The following is a 23,208-nucleotide window of genomic DNA, read 5'->3' as shown; positions in this document are numbered from 1 at the left end:
ATAATAGTAGGGGACTTTAACACTCCCCTCACTGAAATGGACAGATCATCCAAGCAAAAGATCAGCAAGGAAATAAATGCCTTAAACGACACACTGGACCAGATGGACATCACAGATATATTCAGAAGATTTCATCCCAAAGCAACAGAATACACATTCTTCTCTAGTGCACATGGAACATTCTCCAGAATAGATCACATCCTCGGTCCTAAATCAGGACTCAACCGGTACCAAAAGACTGGGATCATTCCCTGCATATTTTCAGACCACAATGCTCTAAAGCTAGAACTCAACCACAAAAGGATGTTTGGAAGGAACCCAAATACATGGAGACTAAACAGCATCCTTCTAAAGAATGAATGGGTCAACTGGGAAATTAAAGAAGAATTGAAAAAAATCATGGAAACAAATGATAATGAAAATACTACGGTTCAAAATCTGTGGGACACAACAAAGGCAGTCCTGAGAGGAAAATATATAGCGGTACAAGCCTTTCTCAAGAAACAAGAAAGGTCTCAGGTACACAACATAACCCTACACCTAAAGGAGCTGGAGAAAGAACAAGAAAGAAACCCTAAGCCCAGCAGGAGAAGAGAAATCATAAAGATCAGAGCAGAAATCAATGAAATAGAAACCAAAAAAAAAAAACAATAGAACAAATCAACAAAACTAGGAGCTGGTTCTTTGAAAGAATTAAAAAAATTGATAAACCCCGGGCCCGACTTATCAATAAGAAAAGAGAAAGGACCCAAATAAATAAAATCATGAATGAAAGAGAAGAGATCACAACTAACACCAAAGAAATACAAACTCTTACAAGAACATACTATGAGCACCTCTACGCCAACAAATTTGAAAATCTGGAAGAAATGGATGCATTCCTAGAAACATATAAACTACCACAACTGAACCAGGAAGAAATAGAAAGCCTGAACAGACCCATAACCAGTAAGGAGATTGAAACAGTCATTAAAAATCTCCAAACAAACAAAAGCCCAGGGCCAGACGGCTTCCCGGGGGAATTCTACCAAACATTTAAAGAAGAACTAATTCCTATTCTCCTGAAACTGTTCCAAAAAATAGAAATGGAAGGAAAACTTCCAAACTCATTTTATGAGGCCAGCATCACCTTGATCCCAAAACCAGACAAGGATCCCATCAAAAAAGAGAGCTATAGACCGATATCCTTGATGAACACAGATGCGAAAATACTCAACAAAATAGTAGCCAATAGGATTCAACAGTACATTAAAAGGATTATTCACCACGACCAAGTGGGATTTATTCCAGGGCTGCAAGGTTGGTTCAACATCCGCAAATCAGTCAATGTGATACAACACATCAATAAAAGAAAGAACAAGAACCATATGATACTCTCAATAGATGCTGAAAAAGCATTTGACAAAGTACAGCATCCCTTCCTGATCAAAACTCTTCAAAGTGTAGGGATAGAGGGCACATACCTCAATATCATCAAAGCCATCTATGAAAAACCCACCGAAAATATCATTCTCAATGGAGAAAAACTGAAAGCTTTTCCGCTAAGGTCAGGAACACGGCAGGGATGTCCATTATCACCACTGCTATTCAACATAGTACTAGAGGTCCTAGCCTCAGCAATCAGACAACAAAAGGAAATTAAAGGCATCCAAATCGGCAAAGAAGAAGTCAAATTATCACTCTTCGCAGATGATATGATACTATATGTGGAATACCCAAAAGACTCCACTCCAAAACTGCTAGAACTTGTACAGGAATTCAGTAAAGTGTCAGGATATAAAATCAATGCACAGAAATCAGTTGCATTTCTCTACACCAACAAAAAGACAGAAGAAAGAGAAATTAAGGAGTCAATCCCATTTACAATTGCACCCCAAATCATAAGATACCTAGGAATAAGCCTAACCAAAGAGGCACAGAATCTAAACTCAGAAAACTATAAAGTACTCATGAAAGAAATTGAGGATAACACAAAGAAATGGAAAAATGTTCCATGCTCCTGGATTGGAAGAATAAATATTGTGATAATGTCTATGCTACCTAAAGCAATCTACACATTTAATGCAATTCCTATCAGAGTACCATCCATCTTTTTCAAAGAAATGGAACAAATAATTCTAAAATTTATATGGAACCAGAAAAGACCTCGAATAGCCAAAGGGATATTGAAAAAGAAAGCCAACGTTGGTGGCATCAGAATTCCAGATTTCAAGCTCTATTACAAAGCTGTCATCATCAAGACAGCATGGTACTGGCACAAAAACAGACACATAGATCGATGGAACAGAATAGAGAGCCCAGAAATAGACCCTCAACTCTACAGTCAACTAATCTTCGACAAAGCAGGAAAGAATGTCCAATGGAAAAAAGACAGCCTCTTCAATAAATGGTGCTGGGAAAATTGGACAGCCACATGCAGAAAAATGAAATTCGACCATTTCCTTACACCACACACAAAAATAGACTCAAAATGGATGAAGGACCTCAATGTACGAAAGGAATCCATCAAAATCCTTGAGGAGAACACAGGCAGCAACCTCTTCGACCTCAGCCGCAGCAACATCTTCCTAGGAACAACGCCAAAGGCAAGGGAAGCAAGGGCAAAAATGAACTATTGGGATTTCATCAAGATCAAATCTTTTGCACAGCAAAAGAAGCAGTTAACAAAATCAAAAGACAACTGACAGAATGGGAGAAGATATTTGCAAACGACGTATCAGATAAAGGACTAGTGTCCAGAATCTATAAAGAACTTAGCAAACTCAACACCCAAAGAACAAATGATCCAATCAAGAAATGGGCAGAGGACATGAACAGACATTTCTTCAAAGAAGACATCCAGATGGCCAACAGACACATGAAAAAGTGCTCCATATCACTCGGCATCAGGGAAATACAAATCAAAACCACAATGAGATATCACCTCACACCAGTCAGAATGTCTAAAATCAACAAGTCAGGAAATGACAGATGCTGGCGAGGATGCGGAGAAAGGGGAACCCTCCTACACTGTTGGTGGGAATGCAAGCTGGTGCAGCCACTCTGGAAAACAGCATGGAGGTTCCTCAAAATGTTGAAAATAGAACTGCCCTATGACCCAGCAATTGCACTACTGGGTACTTACCCTAAAGATACAAACGTAGTGATCCAAAGGGGCACGTGCACCCGAATGTTTATAGCAGCAATATCCACAATAGCCAAACTATGGAAAGAACCTAGATGTCCATCAACAGATGTATGGATCAAGAAGATGTGGTATATATACACAATGGAATACTATGCAGCCATCAAAAGAAATGAAATCTTGCCATTTGCGACAACATGGATGGAACTAGAGCGTATCATGCTTAGCGAAATAAGTCAAGCAGAGAAAGACAACTATCATATGATCTCCCTGATATGAGGAAGTGGTGATGCAACATGGGGGCTTAAGTGGGTAGGAGAAGAATAAATGAAACAAGATGGGAATGGGAGGGAGACAAACCATAAGTGACTCTTAATTTCACAAAACAAACTGAGGGTTGCTGGGGGGAGGGGGTTTGGGAGAAGGGGGTGGGATTATGGACATTGGGGAGGGTATGTGCTTTGGTGAGTGCTGTGAAGTGTGTAAACCTGGTGATTCACAGACCTGTACCCCTGGGGATAAAAATATATGTTTATAAAAAATAAAAAATTTAAGAAAAAAAAAAAAACCTGTTAAACCCCTAAGGCATGCCTGGGCCTGCTTAGCCAGATTGATTCCATGTTGCATAGGTAGCCCTTTGTTGCCTAAGTAGCCATTTTTTTATTGCCATAATGCCTAGGTAGCCATTTTGTTGTTTAATAAAGGCCTCAGCAGTTACTGATACCAGTCCCGGGTAACTGGTAAAACAGGTAAAAGACATCCAATCAGCCAAAGCCACATATGTAGAGGTCTGTGGTTCTGCCCTATAAGACAAAGGGAGGTCACTCTCTTCGGAGGCAGCCCTGGCTGGTCTTCTAATGCTTGGCATAGAATAAAGCTTTACATAACTTTCACTTTGTCTCAGTCTCGTTCCCCTGGCGGGTCAGTCTAACTACTAATGCTTGGCATAGAATAAGGCTTTGCATAACTTTCACTTTGTCTCAGTATCATTCCTTTGATAATGGACCTAACAATACTTTAATTAAATTTGCAAAATATAGTGATAAAGAAAAAAATCTTAAAAGCAGCAAGACAAAAGAAGTCCTCAACTTACAAGGGAAAACCCGTAAGGCTAGCTGGAGATTTCTCAGCAGAAACTTGGCAAGCCAGAAGAGAGTGCTATGTTATATTCAAAGCACTGAATGAGAAGAATCTACAGCCTAGAATACTCTATCCAGTATGGTGATTATTCAAATAGAAAAGACAAAGAGCTTCCCAGAAAAAAAAAAAAAAAAAAAAAAAAAAACACCATGGGAGTTCATGACCATTAAAGTGTCCTGAAAGTAATATTAAAGGGGGTTCTTTGAATGCACAGGCAAGATGAAAAGTGACAAAGGCAAGAAAAGATCAGAGAAAATCTTCAGATACAACTACAAAATAAGTAATAAAATGGCCACAAATGCATATCAATAATTACTTAGAATATAAGTGGACTAAACACTCCAATTAAAATACTTAGGGTGTCAGAATAGATAAGCAAAAAAGGCATCTATGTGTTGCCTACAAGAGACTCATTTTAAATCTAATGACATTTGCAGACTGAATGTGAGGAGGTAGATAAACATCTATCACTCAAATGTACATAAAAAGAAAGCTGGATTAGCAATACTTCTATCTGACAAATTAGATTTTAAAACAAAGACTGCAAAAAAAAAGAAGGAAAAGAGGCATTATATAATAACAAACATAAAGGAACACATTGATAATAACAGATTAATAGTAGGTGACATTAAAACCACCCTTACGTCAATACATAGGTCATCTAAGCAGAAAAGCAACCAGGAAATAATGGCTTTGAATGACACAGTGAAACTGATGGATATAACAGATATATTCAAAACATTCCATCCTGAAACAGCAGAATACACATACTTTTCAAGTTCATATGGAACATTCTCCAGAACAGGTCACATCCTAGGTCACAAAACGGGCCTCAACAAATACAAAAGTGTTGAAATCATACCACACTTATATTCTAACCACAATGCCTTGAACATAGAATTCAATTTCAAGAAAAATATTTTGAAAGATCAAAAACACATGGAGTTTAAATGACATGCTACTAAACAATGAGTGGGTCAACCAGAAAATCAAAGAAGAAATAAAAAAATACAAGGAGTCAAATGAAAATGAGAACACCACAATCCAAATCTTTGGGATGCAGCAAAATGGTCCTAAGAGGGAATTAATACATAGAAATACAGACTTAACTCAAGAAGTCATAGCAATCTCAAATACACAAATTAACCTTATACCTGAAGGAGCTGGAAAAGAAAAATAAACAAAGCCTAAAGCCAGCAGAAGAAAGGAAAAAAATGAGAATTAGAGCAGAAATAAATGACATAGAAACAACAACAACAACAAAAACCATAGAACAGATCAAAGAAGTCAGGAGTTGATTCTTTGAAAAACAAATCAACAAAATTGTTAAATCCCTAGCCATACTTATCAAAAAGAAAAAAGAAAGGACCCAAATAAATAAAATCACAAATGAGAGAGGAAAAATAACAACAACTAATACCACAGAAATATAAAAAATTATAAGAGATTATGAAAAAACTATATGCCAGTAATGTGGATAACCTAGAAGAAATGGATAAGTTCCTAGAGACATTTAAACTATCAAAACTGAAACAGGAAGAAATAGAAAACTTGAATAAACCAGCAAAAAATGGAATCATTAATCAAAATACACTCAATAGGGGCACCTGGGTGGCTCAGTGGGTTAAGTCTCTGCCTTTGGCTTGGGTCATGATCCTATGGTCCTGGAATCGAACCCCACATCAGGCTCTCTGCTTAGCAGGGAGCCTGCTTCCCCCTCTCTCTCTGTCTGCTTCTCTGCCTACTTGTGATCTCTGTCAAAAAGATAAATAAAATCTTAAAAAAAATGCACTCAATAAACAAAAGTCCAGAACCAAATGGTTTTACAGGCAAATTCTACCACTTAAAGAAGCATTAATATCTATCTCAAACTGTTCCAAAAAATAGAAAAGGAAACTTCCATATTTATTCAATAAAGCCAGTATTACCTTGAAACCAAAACCAGATAAGGACTTCACTAAAAAAGAGAACTATAGGCCAATATCCCTGATGAATATAGATGTAAAGATTCTCATAAAAATACTAGCAAACAGAATCAACAATATATTAAAAAATAATTTACCGTGTTCAAGTGGGATTTATTTCTGGGTTGCAAGAGTGGTTCAATATTTGCAAATGAGTTGACCTGATAACCACATTAGTGAAAAAGCATAAGAACCTTATAATCCTTTCAAAAGATGAAGAATAAACATTTAATAAAGTACAACATTCATTCATGATAAAACCCCCCACAAAAAAGGTTTAGAGAGAACATACCTCAACATAATAAAGGCCATCCTATGAAATACCCACAGTGAAAATCACTCTCAATGGGAAAAAAACTGAGAGTTTTTCCTTTAAGGTCAGGAGCAACACAAGGATGTCTGCTCTCACCACTGTTATTTAACATAGTATGAAATAAAAGTCATCCAAATTGGCAAGGAAACTGTTAATATTTGCAGATGATACAATACTCCTTATAGAAAATCTGAAAGACTCCACCAAAAACTGCTAGAACTGATAAACAAATTCATTAAGTTCCAGGTTACAAAATCAACATACAAAAATCTATTACACTTCTCTCCCCTCCTCTCACTCTGCCTGCCTCTCTAAAAAAAAAGAACTATAGGCCAATATCCCTGATGAATGTAGATGTAAAAATTCTCATAAAAATACTAGCAAACAGAATCAACAATATATTAAAAAATAATTTACCATGTTCAAGTGGGATTTATTTCTGGGTTGCAAGAGTGGTTCAATATTTGCAAATGAGTTGACCTGATAACCACATTAGTGAAAAAGCATAAGAACCTTATAACCTTTTCAAAAGATACCTACTTGTGATCTCTGTCTGTCAAATAAATAAAAAAAAAATTTAAAAATCTATTACACTTCTCTACACAATATTGAAGCAGCAGAAAGAGAAATAAAGAAAAATCAATCCCATTTACAACAGCACCCAAAATCAGAAGTTGCCTAGGAATAAACCTAACCAAAGAATTGAAAGACCTATACTCTGAAAACTATAAAACATTGATGAAAGAAATTGAAGATGCTGAAAAGAAAAGGGAAAGATTTTCCATGCTTATGGATTGGAAAAACAAATACTGTTAAAATGTCGATACTGCCCAAAACATTCTACGCCATTATTGGAATTGTTATCAAAATACCAGCAGCAGGGGTGCCTGGGTGGCTCAGTAGGTTAAGCCTCTGCCTTTGGCTCAGGACATGATCCCAGGGTCCTGGGATCAGGCCCCACATCAGGCTCTCTGCTCAGCAGGGAGCCTGCTTCCCTATCACAGCCTGCCTCTCTGCTTACTTGTGATCTCTGTCTGTCAAATAAATAAATAAAATCTTAAAAAAAAACCACAGCATTTTTAAGAGAACTAAAATAAATAATTGTAAAATTTATATAGAGTCACAAAAGACTGTGAATAGCCAAAGCAACCTTGAAAAAGAAAAACAAAGCTGGAAGCAATGCAATTCCAGATTTCAAGTTATATTACAAAGCTATAGTGATCAAAACAGTATGGTACTGACACAAAAATAGACATATAGATAAATGGAACAGAACAGAAAACCCATAAAAGAACCCAAAACTATATAGTCAATTAATCTTCAACAAAGATGGAAAGAATAACCTATGAGAAAAAGACAGTTTCTTCAACAAATGATGTTGGGAAAACTGGACAACAGCTTACAAAAAAAAAAAAAAAAAGGAAACTGGACCACCTTCTTACAACAAACATATAAATAAGTGAAAAAGGACACAATGAACCCATAAAGATTCTAGAGAAGATATTGTCCATAATAACGTCCTTATAGATATGTCTCCTGATGCAAGGGAAACAAAAGCAAAAATAAACTACTGGAACTATATAAAAATAAAAGCTTCTGCATGGTGAAGGAAACAGCCAACAAAACTAAAGGGCAACAGAATGGGAGAAGATTTTTGTTAATGACATATCTAAAAAGGGCTAGCATCCAAAATATGTAAACTTAGATAAACTTAGAAAGCTCAACACCCCCAAAATAAATAATCCAATTTTAAAATGAGCAGAATACAACAACAAACATTATTCCAAATCAGACATGCAGATGACCAGCAGACACATGAAAAGATACTCAACATCACTCATCAGCAGGGAAATACAAATCAAAACTATGATGAGATATCACTTCACACCTGTTAGAATGGCTAACAGCCACTCTGGAAAACAGTATGGGGGCTCCTCAAAAATTTAAAAATAGAACTACCCTATGAGCCAGGAATTATACTAGTAGATATTTACCCAAAGAATACAAAAATATTAATTAGAAAGGATACATGAACACTGATGTTTATAGCAACATTATCAACAATAGTCAAACTATGGAAACAGTCATGTGTCCACTGACTGATGAATGGATATATATAAATATATATATAAATATATATATAAATTTTTATATAGATATATATAAAATAGAATATTAGCCAATGAAAAGAATGAAATCTTGCCTTTTGCAAGAACGTGGATGAAGCTAGAGAGTATTATGCTAAGTGAAATAAGAGAAAGACAAATACGGTATGATTTCACTCATATGTGACATTTAAGAAGTGAATGAGCAAAGGAAAAAGGGGGGCAAATTAAAAAAAAACAGATTCTTAAATATAAAGAACAAATTGTTGGTTACCAGAGAACAGGTGGGTGGGGAGATGAGTGAAATAGGTGATGGGGATTAAGGAGTGCCCTTGCTGTAATGAGCACTGGCTATTGTATGGAAGTGTTGAATCAGTGTAGTATACACCTGAAATTAATGTCACACTATATGTCAACTAACTGGAATTTAAATAAAAACTCATCCTGGGAGGTTCTACAAGACCTGTCTTTCACCAGTACTTTTTTTTTTTTTTTTAGAATTTTTAAGAATATATTGAGTGATAGATAGCAATTACATCAAGTGATCTGAACAAACATACATGCATAGGTAACAAAACACTTCTCAAAGTAGAATATGCCGTCACTAACCCATTTGGTTCCCTGTTTCATTAAGACTACTTGATTTTCTAGAGGAGAAAGAGGTGGCTTTCTCTATTTGTTAGTGGTCCAAGTTCTACTAATGCTTGTGGGAGAACTACCTCCCATCAGGTAAATGCTTCTGTCTAGAAGAGGATTCTAGTTCTGTCAGCAGAGGAAACTTGACATTAAAAATCTAGGTCAAGAATCTATAGGATGAGTCACTGGAAAACTGAGTTGTACAGAGATAGGTAAAAACCATTTGAAAGGGGACACCTGGGTGGCTTGGTTGGTTAAGCCGCTGCCTTCGGCTGGGGTCAGGATCCCAGCATCCTGGGATCGAGTTCCACATCAGGCTCCTTGCTCAGCAGGGAGCCTGCTTCTCCCTCTGCCTGCTACTCTTTCTGTCTGTGCTCATGCGCGCACTCTCTCTCTCTCTGACAAATAAATAAAATCATTAAAAACAAACAAACAAACAAAACAAAACAAAACAAAAAAAACATTTGAAAGAATCTGTGAGCTTTAAGGTTAGTAACATCTTTTCAGGGATGTAGCATGTGAAGAGAACCACCAACACTACGTAGATAGTGAACAAAGCAGAAAAGTCTTTTGACTAAAGTGGGGAAGACAGTAGAAAAAAATATTTACACTAGAGAAAGGGTTCAGAATAAAATACTATTTACAGGATGTTAAAAAATTAATCTTCAGATATAATGAGGTATTTTCGAGCTCTTAAAACTTTTGCTTTCTTCTCCTTTGTCTTTGCTCATGTTGTTTCCAATGTTCCTCCCTAGTTTGGAGAGGAGGTTGTTTGCAAGTTTTTTGTGGAAGCTAACTCTGTTTACATGTTCCTTCATAGAATTATTTTCTTTAGATTGACCCCATAGTTTCAGTTTGCCTTTGTGGGGCTCATAGTTGAGGGGACCAGACAGACTTGCTTTGAGATCAAACACTGGCTTCTTGCTGGAGACTGGAGTCTGCACTTCCTAAGTTGTCAGCTTGAATGGTGTAACGACAGAAGCAGAACTCCCAGTTGTGGTCTTTATCTTGTCTATCCCGAGCACAGCCTGGCCTTTTGGGGTACTCCCAGATATGGCCACATGTGGAGGCTTTCTGGCTGAAGTCTTGGTCAGTGATTGCTTATGTTCATTATCTTTGGTAGCAGCTGAAAACCTGACATTCATTTTAGTTCCCCAGAGCTCGGAATGCTTGGCAGAGCCCCTCCCACACAAGGTGCTCCTGCCCGCAGTGCCCAGTGGCAAAACCTGTGAGCAGCACTGGCTGGTGGGAATACAAGCCAAAGGGAGTTTTACCTGGAGAGAAACTGGAGTCACCCCTGTACCCTTGGTGACTGGCTGCTTCTTCAGTTCATGAAATGCATTGTATTCTTCATTTTTTTTTTCTTTTTTCTCTCAATATATTGATCGATGTACTCCATTTCCTTAAAATGAGCCTCATGAAGCTTCTTGAAGTTTGGAGTTGTGCTTATAGTTCTTTTGATTTTTCCAGGTTTTGAAAACCCATCTGTGTAGAGAGACTTCTTTCCTTCTGAAGGTCCTTTCAAATCTTCATTTCCACTTCTTCTTTGTCCTGAGGAAATGGCATTCTCCTCTCCTTGGCTCCCATCTGGTGGTGAAGGCACTTCTGCAACTGTTTTGAGATCCTGGTGTTCCTGCTTCTCTTGATTCTGGAATTCAGTGCAATCACTTACTTTTATCTCTGAATGATCCTGGGTGTCAGGGTTCCTGAGGACTGTCTTGCACCCTCTCCTGGTTTTGGTGCCATGACCAGATGGCGCTCTCTCAGCTCGTTCCTGGCCACAGCTCTGCAGTTCAGCCTCATCACAGGATAATGCAGAGGTCTGACTTCCATCATGGAAAGAAAGGCATTCATCTGCCACGTTCCGATTTTCTTTCTTTCTTTCTTTTTTTTTTTTTTTTTTTTGGCCTCATGTTTAAGGTGGGCTTTGAAGGCTTTTAGCAACTTGTCTGCCTTCAGCTTAGTCCAGATGCCAAGATTCGTGGCTAAGTTCTGATGTTCTGAAGGTTGCTGTACTTGAAGGAGTCCAGCTCAAGGGAGATTATCGCCCTGGCGAGCTGCATCCAGGCGACCATGGTGAGGACGCGTACTCCACTTTCAGGCAGCTTTGTTCAAAACTCTGGCGCTCACCAGTACTTTGAAAAATAAATTTGCAAGGGGAACTCCAACTAAAAAAAAGAAAATGTGCATGTGTGTGCATGCATGCGTGCACACACACATACACACACAGTGGAATGGTTTTCAGCCATAAAAAAGATGGAAATCTTGCATGTACAGTAACACGGATGGACTTTAAGGGAATTATGCTCAATGAAATAAGTCAGAGAAAGACAAATTATGTGTGATCTCACTTATATGAGGAACCTGGACAAAAAAAACAAAAAAACCCAAATTCTTGGATACAGAGAACATACTGTGGTTGACAGAATTGAGGTAGGTAGAGGGTAAAATGGGTGAAAGTCATTAAAAATTACAAATCTCTAACTATAAAAATAAAGAAGTCATGGGGATGTAATATACAGAATGGTGAGTGCAGTTAATAATACTTATGGTGAGGTCCCTGAGTGCCTTAGTCAATTGAGTGCCTCATGACACCAGGGTTGTAAGTTTGAGCCTGGTATTAGACTCCATGCTAGGTGTGGAGCCTGATTAAGATTCTCTCTTTCTCTCCCCCTGCCCTCCACTCTCTCTCTTTCTTTCATTTTCTCTCCAGAAAATTTTAAAATAATACTCCCTGGTGTATTTGAAAGTGCTAAGAAAGTAGGTCTTAAAAATTTTTATCACAAGAAAAAAAATTGTCATTATTTATGCTGATCAGTGTTAGTTATACATATTGTGATCATTTCAAAATGTATACAAATATTCAATCATTATATGGTATACCTAGAACTAATATCATGTTGCATATCTAAGTTAAAAAAATAAACTATAACCATAATTCCAGATTATCATATAACTAAAAGATATAATAGTTGAAGAAAAGAAAAAGACTTACCAATTGGTTCAGCAAATCCTGATTCAGTGGAAAAAATATTGTCAGTTCTAATTATAATATTATGTATTATCTTATTAACAAATAATTTTTCTATGGCTAAGTATCTGGACTGTATTTGAGATTGTAGCCATAATTACATAGTTGTAAATATATTTTCAGAAATTATTTTCTTTTCCTTTGTTTTATAATCTTAGTAATGCCCAAATTGGAATTTTGGGCTAAAATACATGAGTAATTAATTATTTTGGAGACTTGTTACTTAACTTTAAATCTAGAGGTAACTGAATTTAGAAATGAAAAAATGGTTTTGTATAGCATCTCTGATTTATTTATGTATTTATTTATGCTCATGAAATGCATATTAAGAAATATATGGTACTGTATGGTGACTAACCTAAGAAAAAAATAAAAAATTAAAATTAAAAAAATATATATCATAGTACCTAAAATTGGAATCCATTTAGTAATTTTTGAGGCTTAAACATTCTCCACATGTTTAGTTTGACTTTTAGGTTGGGTGAATTAACTGTACATGTTCTTCTACTATTTGCCAATAGAAAAGTTGTTGACCTAGAAAATGATGCATTTTTGGTAGGTCAAATTTGCAATAGTAATTATTGTAACATTTCTACATAGTTTGTGTTGTTGGTGTCCCTGTTGTGTTCTAAGGGAAGACCTAGAGTTTGAGGTTTGGGTCTCCTTACTTTGGTAGAAGAGCAAAGAAAATGGTCTTTCTGGAGCCTATTAAGCTCCTACATTATTGTCTATTGCAATAGGCTTATACCAATTTTGAACCAAACAAAAAGTTATACCTCTTAATTTCCCTTCCTGTTACACTTTTATTAACTTTCCCCATCTCTTTGTATATGCTTGTGAATATCACATTGGATTCAGTATCAAAGACTGGTTTGATAATAGAATTTTGCTTAATGAGTACAATGTATTAATTTTTTATTCTTAATCTTTCATCAGTTATTTATCTGTATCACAGAGAAAGTATATAGAAATATTAGCATGAGATTTTAAACATTGACACTGTAATAGCAATAGAGTAAAACTAGCTTACATTCTATGGATTTTAGAATTCCAAAGGGAACTTACTAATGGATGATGCCGGTTCTTTAAAACAGAGGGAAAAATAAAGACATGAATATTGTGTAGTATATGAAAATATATCCAATAAAGAAACTTCTCTAGGTTTTGAGTTAGAACAAAATGCTCACTTATGCAATTTTTAGAGGGTGACTCCAAAAAGAAAAATCAAGGGTATTTTAGTACAGTTGAAACTATTTGTGTTTAATGAAAGATCATTTTAATATCTGATTGATCCCAGATATTTTAATGGTCTGCTTGAAGGACCTCTGTTAAGACAGGTTATTCTTTGGGTACTGTATCTTTCTTATCCAGGACAATGAAATATTCAAATCTTTTAGGAAGGTGGCATATTACAGTAGTATCTATCACTCTAATTTTCTTTCAAAACTCAACTCTTATCTTTATATTTCCCTTCTATATTTTGTTTTGAAAGGATTTTTATTTTGTGATAGTCATATAACAAATTCTTTTAAGCTTTTCTACAAATTGTCAAGTGTCTATAAAAAAGGCTCACTAATATGAGGGGAATGCAGAAAATGAAATAATAATATTGAGATTGCAAAATTGATTATGGCTACAGCCAGACTTATTTATCAAAAGACCTTTATGCTCATGTTTTTCCAGATAGTACTTGCAGAAGTTACTTACTGGGAATTTTCTGAACAGCTCCTGGAGAACAAAAATAAATAAAGGAAAATGGTTTGACCTACTCTCATAGGCTTACCCAAAATACTTCTTTGTGTTATTTTAACATCTAGCTTCTGAGCCAGCTAATGAGCTTTTATTTTGGAAGTTCTAGCAGAACCATAGGTCTATGGATTATTCTTACATTCACTTCCTCCACAATATTTTATCCTTTAACTGACATTTGGTGTACTGTGTATAAAGTTTATACATCTCTCTAGTTCCTTCTTCCTTCCATGTCTTTTAATTCAATGCCTGATTCCCTCCCTGAATCCACTGTATTTCACTTAACATGTTGGTATTTTTTTTCTGCCCTAGTATGGACATTTACTTTTTTTTTTTAAATAGACAAATAAGTTTTCTTGATATAACAATACATTCTTCATTTTTTCTTTCTACAAACCAGTTGTTTGCAATTAAAAGTTAATCACAGTAACTCTAAATTAACTTTGATCTTCTGAAAATGATGCAAAACTTACCTCTGATTGCTGAATGTTGGCCTAAAATAAAATATAAGCAAGTGAGCGTGGTGTGGTTTACTAACATGCTTGATAAGAACTTCATTTAGGCTTAAATTATCTTCAAGCACTAAATAATATCAGGTCATTTAGTTGCTTAAATTACCATGTGCCAAGCACTTATATAAGAGCTTTATATAATTGAAATTATTTAATCTTCAGCAACATTATGATGAAGATTCTGTCCATAGAAATTACCCAATGTCACACAGCTAATAATTGGTGGAGCCAGGAGCTGTTCCCAACAATCCAGGATCTAGTCTTTCTTTTAAAAACTTTTTTTTTTTTTTTTTTTTTTTTTTTTTGGTAAATTTGGCACCATCATCTCAGTATTAGTCTGAGTCTTTAGACTTTTTCCCCCCTATAATGTTATAGTCCCATTTCCCTTATTTTCTTTAATGGTAAACCTGGAACTGGAATCTAGGTTTATTGTTCTCTACAGTCTTTATGCAAGTCAATCTTTCTTCCTTTCTTTCCTTTTCTTTCTTTCGTTCAGAGGAAATTCCCACAAAAGGAATCAGCCATTTTAATAAATAATTAATTACATTGGTGCAGTCAGTACCCCAAGAGAATTGTGGATGAGATGTTTTAAGAAGACAGAGAAAGAAGTGCTATTCATTCTTTCTTCTCAACCATTCTTAAAGAGTTGATACATTTGGAGAATTGTTTTCTGTTGGTTTCTTTGTTTTTTGTTTGTTTTCATTTTGGGAATTGTTAAGCTCTTCTTTTATGGAAGAAAGACTGATTATAATGGGAGGGTGTTTCTTTAGCAGGGGATAGGGAGGGGATACAGCATGCTACAATGAGAAGGGCACTAGTAGATGCATTAAAGAAAAAAAAAGCAAAATGTAAAAGTAATGGAAGAAATTGCAGAAGACTATCTTCATGAGAAGAATATCTTCATGAAAAACTGATATATTTGATTGTATCATATTTTAGAATTTTTGTTCAATGAAACACATAATAAACAGATTTCAGAGATAATGACAAACTGGAAGAAGATATTTGCAATATCTAAAATCTGGAAAATAATTCAGAGGTATGTGTGGCACCTAAAAACCAATATGAAAAAGACATAAAATTCAATAGAAAATTGTAAGTAACATGAATTAAGGCTCACAAAGAGGAAAATGGGGTGATTAACAAGTATGTGATGAAGTGTCACCACTGGGACCAGAAGTGTACAACTTAAAGTGACATTGCAATTCTTCCACATGAATTGCAAGTGGTGTGGTAGGTATTGGTAGGAATGTGGGTTGACAGTCATGGATGGTAGGTAGGAATATAAATTGTACAGTAATTTTGGAAATTATCTGGCATATGCTGTATGAGTTAGAGACCAGTTTGCTGAATTTAGATCTCAAGGATTTCTAACTCAAGTCCACAAAGGATCACTTATAAGGATGTCCAATTATAGTGTTTTTGGTAACATTAGTGTATTGGACTATGATCACAATTTGTCTACTAGCAGGAGAATGGAATTGTGAGAGAGGCATTCTCTGCAATAGTTTACAGAGCTAGAAGCAACATGTGGGATGTATGGATATATAGCAACATGGATAGATCTTTAGAGGTATTAAATGTAAAAAAAAGGAGATGAATGAATGAAGTGTAGTTGATGAAATTAAACACACACAAATAAGTGTTACAGGTTATTCAGTGACAGAAGAATAGTTAAGGACAAATGTTGATCACAGAGTAGCTGCATATACTTGTGAAAGGGATGGGACTGCTGGCTATGTGTTAAAGGGGAAAAGCTAAAAAAGCAGAAGAGTGTGAATTTTGAATTAATTTGATCCAACTTCAGTCTTGGCTTTTCTTAACAGCTGTGTGGATTTGAATATGTTATTTAACCTCAATATGCATGTTTTCTTAACTGTAAAATGAGCCATATAACAGAATTATATTGAATTTTAGGGAACTATGGGGCGCCTGGGTGGCTCAGTGAGTTAAGCCGCTGCCTTCGGCTCAGGTCATGATCTCAGGGTCCTGGGATCGAGCCCCACATTGGGCTCTCTGCTCAGCGGGGAGCCTGCTTCCCCCTCTCTCTCTGCCTGCCTCTCTGCCTACTTGTGATCTCTATCAAATAAGTAAATAAAATCTTTAAAAAAAAATAAATAAACCTTTGAATTTCAGGGAACTATAACAAAGTTCTCTTTTCTTATTAGGTGGTTAATTCATATCCTTTCCCTTTCTTCTTTCTCTCCCTCTCTTTCTAGGGACACCATCGTTGTTTACCTGCTTTTATTCAAACATCACTACATTAACTTTTATTTAATCTTACTTCCTTTATCATCTCTTCTTGTCTTGTTCTCATATTGTTCTGTCCTTTTCTATTTTTCTCTCCACTCTCATTGCCCCACATACATAGTTATCTATTTATTGTTTTTGATGAAAAGCCACTAAAATCATTCTAATGAGATTGCTGATTTAATCTTCCTATGTCTCTGGAATTAAGGAAATATTTCACTATGAAATATATCATGCATATATAAGAGTTTAGATATGTTTGTACATAGTTTAAAGAATAGTGTCCGTCTACTCTGCATCCAGGTTCCCCTAACTATTTGCCTTCCCTGATTGCATTTTCGCCCATTGTATGTGTCCAGTTCTTTCTTGAATTAACCATGATACTGAATTTTGTTTTAGTCCTTCCTGTTTTACTCTCCATTTTTGTTATGAATGGGCTTTTCATTTGCTAAATATTTATAAGCAATTAAACGATATTCTGGTTATGGGTAACCAAAAGAGGTGAAAGTACCTAAATCTAAATTTAAATTTCTACAGAAGTGAAAATAGAAAATTAAAGCAATTACCTTGAAGGCTTTTAGAAAACTGTATTTGAGAATGAAAAAATGTTACTAAAAGATGCTGAAGATATGCTCAAAAGTAAGTTAAAAAAATTAATGAGGTTCTGTTTTCCAGATCAGTTACTCACATCTTATCTAGTCTTTGCCTTGGAAACATATTCAACTTCAGGGAGTGACTCCTCATCAGATACTCAGTGGTGAGAGCATGTGCTGAGAATAGCACCTCTGACTTTAATATAAGAATAGTTCTAATTCTTAGGTTTCTATGAGCATTCAGTTTGGTAGATCTTGTGGGGTATTGGGATGGGGTAGCTTTTTCTAGTTTTTCACCTTATTTTTTTAGCCTGGAGTTTAACAAAACACCTTACAATAAACTAAAAAAAAAAAAAAAAAAAAAAATCAGTTTATCCCTGCTTTCTACCCACTATTTTTTCTGTCCTTTTTTTCTGTCTATCTTCTGTCTCTAAATACAGGAATGTGTGAAATGCTAATTTTTGTTGTTTAGGAACTATTTTCAACCTTGTCAGGGCACTTACCCTTTCATGTCAGAGCTCATTTTACTTTCTAAATACCTCAATTACATATCAGCAGAGGGGAGGAGACTTGTGTTCTAAATCTTTTGTGCAAAAATGTTGCTCTTTTATACAATGTTCAGAGCATTATCTGAACAATAATCTACATAAATCAGTAAAAAAGGGAAGTTATTGGAAGTTATTGAAAGTTACAGATACTTAAAAATAAAACACATTGAAAGTACAGACAAAACATTGATATCCAGGATCTATAATGAACTCCTCAAATTCAACACACACAAAACAGACAATCATATCAAAAAATGGGCAGAAGATATGAAAAGACACTTCTCCAATGAAGACATATAAATGGCTATCAGACACATGAAAAAATGTTTATCATCACTAGCCATCAGGGAGATTCAAATTAAAACTACATTGAGATATCACCTTACACCAGTTAGAATGGCCAAAATTAGCAGGACAAGAAACAACATGTGTTGGAGGGGATGTGGAGAAAGGTTAACCCTCTTACACTGTTGGTAGGAATGCAAGTTGGTGCAGCCTCTTTGGAGAACAGTGTGGAGATTCCTCAAGAAATTAAAAATAGAACTTCCCTATGATCCTGCCATTGCACTCCTGGGTATTTACCCCAAAGATACAGATGTCATGAAAAGAAGGGCCATCTGTACCCCAATGTTTATAGCAGCAATGGCCATGGTCGCCAAACTGTGGAAAGAACCAAGATGCCCTTCAATGGACGAATGGATAAGGAAGATACGGTGCATATACACTATGGAGTATTATGCCTCCATCAGAAAGGACGAATACCCAACTTCTGTAGCAACATGGACGGGACTGGAAGAGATTATGCTGAGTGAAATAAGTCAAGCAGAGAGAGTCAATTATCATATGCTTTCACTTACTTGTGGAGCATAACAAATAGCATGGAGGACGTGTGGAGAAAGAGAGGAGAAGGGAGTTGGGGGAAATTGGAAGGGGAGGTGAACCATGAGAGACTATGGACTCTGAAAAACCATCTGAGGGTTTTGAAGGGGCGGGGCGTGGGAGGTCGGGGTACCAGGTGGTGGGTATTATAGAGGGCACGGATTGCATGGAGCACTGGGTGTGGTGCAAAAATAATGAATACTGTTATGCTGAAAATAAAAAATTAAAAAAAACACATTTTAAAATCTCTTCCATCTAAAACATGGTGAAAGTAGACTGTGTTGACAATATTCTTTTCATAGGACCATCAAATCCTTCATAACAGAGTCTGTGGTGTTACAGCCTATATTGGGATAGGGGTTAACATCCTTTTCTTTTTTTTTTCTTTCAGCTTTTGAAGACTGTTTGTTAAAATCTGTCTCCCTTACAAATTTTCTGCTCTTGTTTTCTTATTTTGCTCTTGTTCTTCTCATTTTCCAAGTTTTTCTTCTTCTTTTTTTACCCATCCTCATTATTTTGTAAAATTTTTCAGTTCAGTTAATAACCTACTACAAACAACCTTTGGAGATATTTCTCCTTCTATTCATTTGTTCAGTCACTGGGATTTGTCTCTCAAATATTCTCAATAAATGCAGAGGACTTTATAAAATATGAAACTAAAGGAAATAGAGAACCGTGTGTCTTGGATCACTCAGAGCCAGAATAGAAATGATTTGGATGTGCAATGGTTCTCATATGTTTCAAAAGACTGAAACACACCAAAATTGAGAAAGACTTGAGCAACTTACTGCTATAGGTTGGACAGGTTTCTAAAAGAGAAAAAAAGAAATATGCATAATTAGCCCTGAAAGATTAGTGTTGTATTTTGGTGATCAATAACCACTTCTAATATTCCTCTAGTATAAACATAGAAAGGGACATTTACAGAAAGTCAGTTACTTCTCCATGAATGATTATGATATGGTAAGAGATTGGCATCCCAAGTGACTCTGAGCCAACCCATTAAGGGATTCCAGGGACCTTAGTTTGGAAAGAGTGCAGGAAGAGTACATGGATAGAGCTCTTTTCATGGAGAGAAAAGCCTTCACTTTTCTCTATTTTTGAGTATTTTCTCATATCCCTAAAAACTTTCCTTTTTATGATTTTTTTCTATTAATACACATATGTTTTCTGAATGGAAAGTGTTGATTTATGTTGATGTTTTTTAGAAACCTTTTTTCCACAGTATTTTATAAGTAAGAAATAATTATACTAAAATACACCGACAATATATTGAGGAGATAGGAGTGAATATTAAGCACCTGGAAGGTTAGAAAGTAAAGCCCCCAGACACTGTAGAAGATGAAAGTATACTTGGAAAGAAATTTATCTGGGTTCTGTTGTTTTTACTGAAATACAGTGCATAAAGATGTAGGCATTTTTGGTCTAAAAGGAGACTAGGCTTGTCTGTATATCCTCTAAAATGCAAAAGATTAAAAATTCACAACCGCTTTCCTGAAGATGGCAGAGGAATAGGAGGACCCTAAGTTTGTTGTGTCCTTTGAATACAGCTAGATAGTTATCAAATCATTCTGAATACCCAAGAAATCAATGGGAGATCTGAGAAAACAAATACTTCAAGTCTACAAATAGAAAAGCAACTGCCTTTGGAAGGTAGAAAGTGCAGGGACTTGAATCCAGTGTGATGCAGCTTTGCATATGGCAGTGGGAGGATATAGCAGCAGGGAGGGAACCTGCTTAAGGAGAATACCACAGAGTAGTGTAAGCAGTGGGTCATAAAATTGGAACTTTTGGTAGTCTGCTACACTGGGGGACTGTGTGGCTTGAAGGTGTTCAGGTGGTGAGCAGGGCAGAATCACAGGTGTGACATTGTGGTCTGAGGTTCCCCTGGGTCACAAGAAGAATGAGAGGTGCCTAAGTGCTTCCGTGTTTGCAGGCATAGGAGCATGGAAGTCAGCTGAAAACAGTGAGCCTAGGTACCAGATTTCAATTTTGTTTTACCATAAACGGCAACTGCTGCATGGTCATGGGAACACTTTGCCATGATGGGTCCAGCAAAAAGCAGAAGCATGGCAAGACCCTCCCCAGGAGGAAGAGCATGAGCCCACACTTGGGAGTCTCTAAAATTTGGATTTTTAAAACTCATGTGACAAGATAAAAATGCTCAGTTACAAACAGGGTGAACAGAGTTCTGATGGAAACCCAGGAGACAAGAGTGATTGATTGCTCTTCTGTGAGGGCTCACTGAAGGGTGGGGTGTGCGAATTTTCAGCTTCAGGGCTAGAGAGTGGGGCATCCCCATATCCCTGCCACCCATCCCCACTTAAAGCTGTCAGGAAATGAAACATTGCCACCTAGTGGATTCTGGAGTGGCTTACACTGAAACTTGACACCCTGTGCCCTGGTGACACATTTCCACTAGGCCAAGTATACCTGAGAATCACAACAGACCCCTACTCCAGAAGACCAGTTTGAACAACTTGCTCATACCAAGTTAACTACTCATGGAGGGCTGAAAGTTTCAGCTCTAGGGGAAAATAGGACCTAACTTTTTTTGTACTTTCATTCTTTATTCTTTTTTTTTTTTTTTTACTTATTTTCTTATTTTTTCAATTCTTTTTTATTCTTTTATTTTCATATATTCTTTATTTTTTCTTTTCATTGTATTTTACTATATATACAACACATTGTATTTTATTGTATATATACATAGATACATATGTAGTATACATACTTTTTACTATAAATACTATTTACTACATGTATAGTAAACATACTACTTATTACATGTATAGTAAAATACATGTATTTTACTGTATACACACATACAAATATATAGTACACGGATATGTATACATATGTAGTACACACACATACACACATTTACATATATATACACACAGGCACATACATATACATACACATACATACACACATATACATGCATATAGTATACATGTATGCATAACTATACTATATAGGTATACTATACTACACTATATATACATATATAGTTATATTTGTTATATACATACACTACATGCAAACATATGATATATATAGAATACACACATATATAGTATATACATGCCTATACTATACATGCATGTGTGTGCAAATGTATATATATAAATTCACATATGTAGTTTTTCTTTCATTCTTATTTTGGGACCTAGTTTTTTTAAAAAAGCAGATCAAAAACACCAGGGATCTAGTTTTGTTATTGATTTGCTGTTTGTTTGTTTGTTTGTTTTTACTTTTGTTTTTTCTTTTCTGGACAAATTTTCTCATCTGGACAAAAATAATAAGATGGAGAAATTCACCTCAAAAGAAAGAATAAGAGATAATACTCACAGTCAGGTATTTAATCAATATGGCTATAAGTAAGATATCTGAACTAGAATTTAAAACAATGGTTATAAGGATGCTAGTTGGGGTTGAAGAAAGTATAGAAGACACAAGAGAATTCCTTGCTATAGAGAAAAAAGAACTAACATCTAAACTAGCTGAAATTAAAAATACTATAACTAAGATACAGTCCCAAATGGAGGCCATAAAAATGAAGATAAATTAAGCAGGCGACCTAATGAGTGATACAGAAGATAAAACTATGGAAGATAATGAACCTGAAAAGAAGAGTGTAGGAAAACTATTAGATCAAAGGTAGACTCAGTGATTTCAAAAGCAAAATAATATCCATATCATAATAGCCCCAGAAGAATAAGAACTGGAAAAACAAGGCAGAAGTTTTATTTGAACAAATTATAGCTGAGAACTTCCCTAATCTGTGGAAGGAAGCAAGCATTCAAGTCTAGGAAGCACAGAGAACTCCCCTAAAAACTCAACAAAAACAGGCCAACATCTGAACATATCACAGAGAAAATTGCAAATTACAAAAAGAGAATTCTGAAAGCAGCTTGAAAGATCCCTAATCTACAAGGGTAGACACATAAGGCTGGCAGCAGACCTGTCCAGAGATACCTAGCAGGCCAGACTGGCATGATATCTTCAATGTGTTAAATGGGAAAAATATGGAGCCAAGGATACTTTATCCAGTAAAGCTGCCATTCAAAATAGAAGGAGAGGGAAAGGGTTTCCAAGACAAACAAAAACTAAAGAGATTAGTAAACACTAAAACAGCCCTGCAAGAAATATTAAAAGGGATCCTTTGAGGAAAGGGAGAGCCCAGAAGTAACAAAAACCAAAAAGGACAGAGACAATTTATAGAAACAGCAACTTTACAAATAATGCAATGACACAAAATTGATATCTTTCACTAACTATTCTAAAGCTAAATGGACTAAATGCTCCAATCAAAAAGACGGGGTATCAGAATGGATAAAAAAAGAAGACCCATTGATATG

At 35.8% G+C, this 23,208-nt stretch overlaps 1 protein-coding gene and 1 pseudogene across 10 annotated transcripts in view; both read right to left on the bottom strand.

Moving 5' to 3' along the window:
- TSBP1 (testis expressed basic protein 1) overlaps positions 1-23,208 on the bottom strand; it is a 264,417-nt gene that overhangs the window by 83,079 nt on the left and 158,130 nt on the right. For 8 of the 10 annotated variants that reach the window (XM_032340735.1, XM_032340740.1, XM_032340739.1 and 5 more), the window contains 5 exons: positions 19,633-19,653; positions 14,536-14,556; positions 14,021-14,041; positions 13,379-13,396; positions 12,278-12,295 (listed from right to left, as the gene is read on the bottom strand). The exons of 1 other annotated variant lie outside the window; for it this stretch is intronic. In XM_032340735.1, the coding sequence (XP_032196626.1) occupies positions 12,278-12,295; positions 13,379-13,396; positions 14,021-14,041; positions 14,536-14,556; positions 19,633-19,653 (99 nt within the window). The remainder of the gene's footprint in view (positions 1-12,277; positions 12,296-13,378; positions 13,397-14,020; positions 14,042-14,535; positions 14,557-19,632; positions 19,654-23,208) is intronic. One more of the 10 variants, XM_032340741.1, reaches the window with a different exon arrangement.
- LOC116588963 lies at positions 9,941-11,345 on the bottom strand (annotated as a pseudogene).

Source organism: Mustela erminea, chromosome 4, assembly GCF_009829155.1.
Source record: "Mustela erminea isolate mMusErm1 chromosome 4, mMusErm1.Pri, whole genome shotgun sequence".
Taxonomy (NCBI): Eukaryota; Metazoa; Chordata; class Mammalia; order Carnivora; family Mustelidae; genus Mustela; species Mustela erminea.
This window is presented reverse-complemented; position numbering and strand designations above follow the sequence as displayed.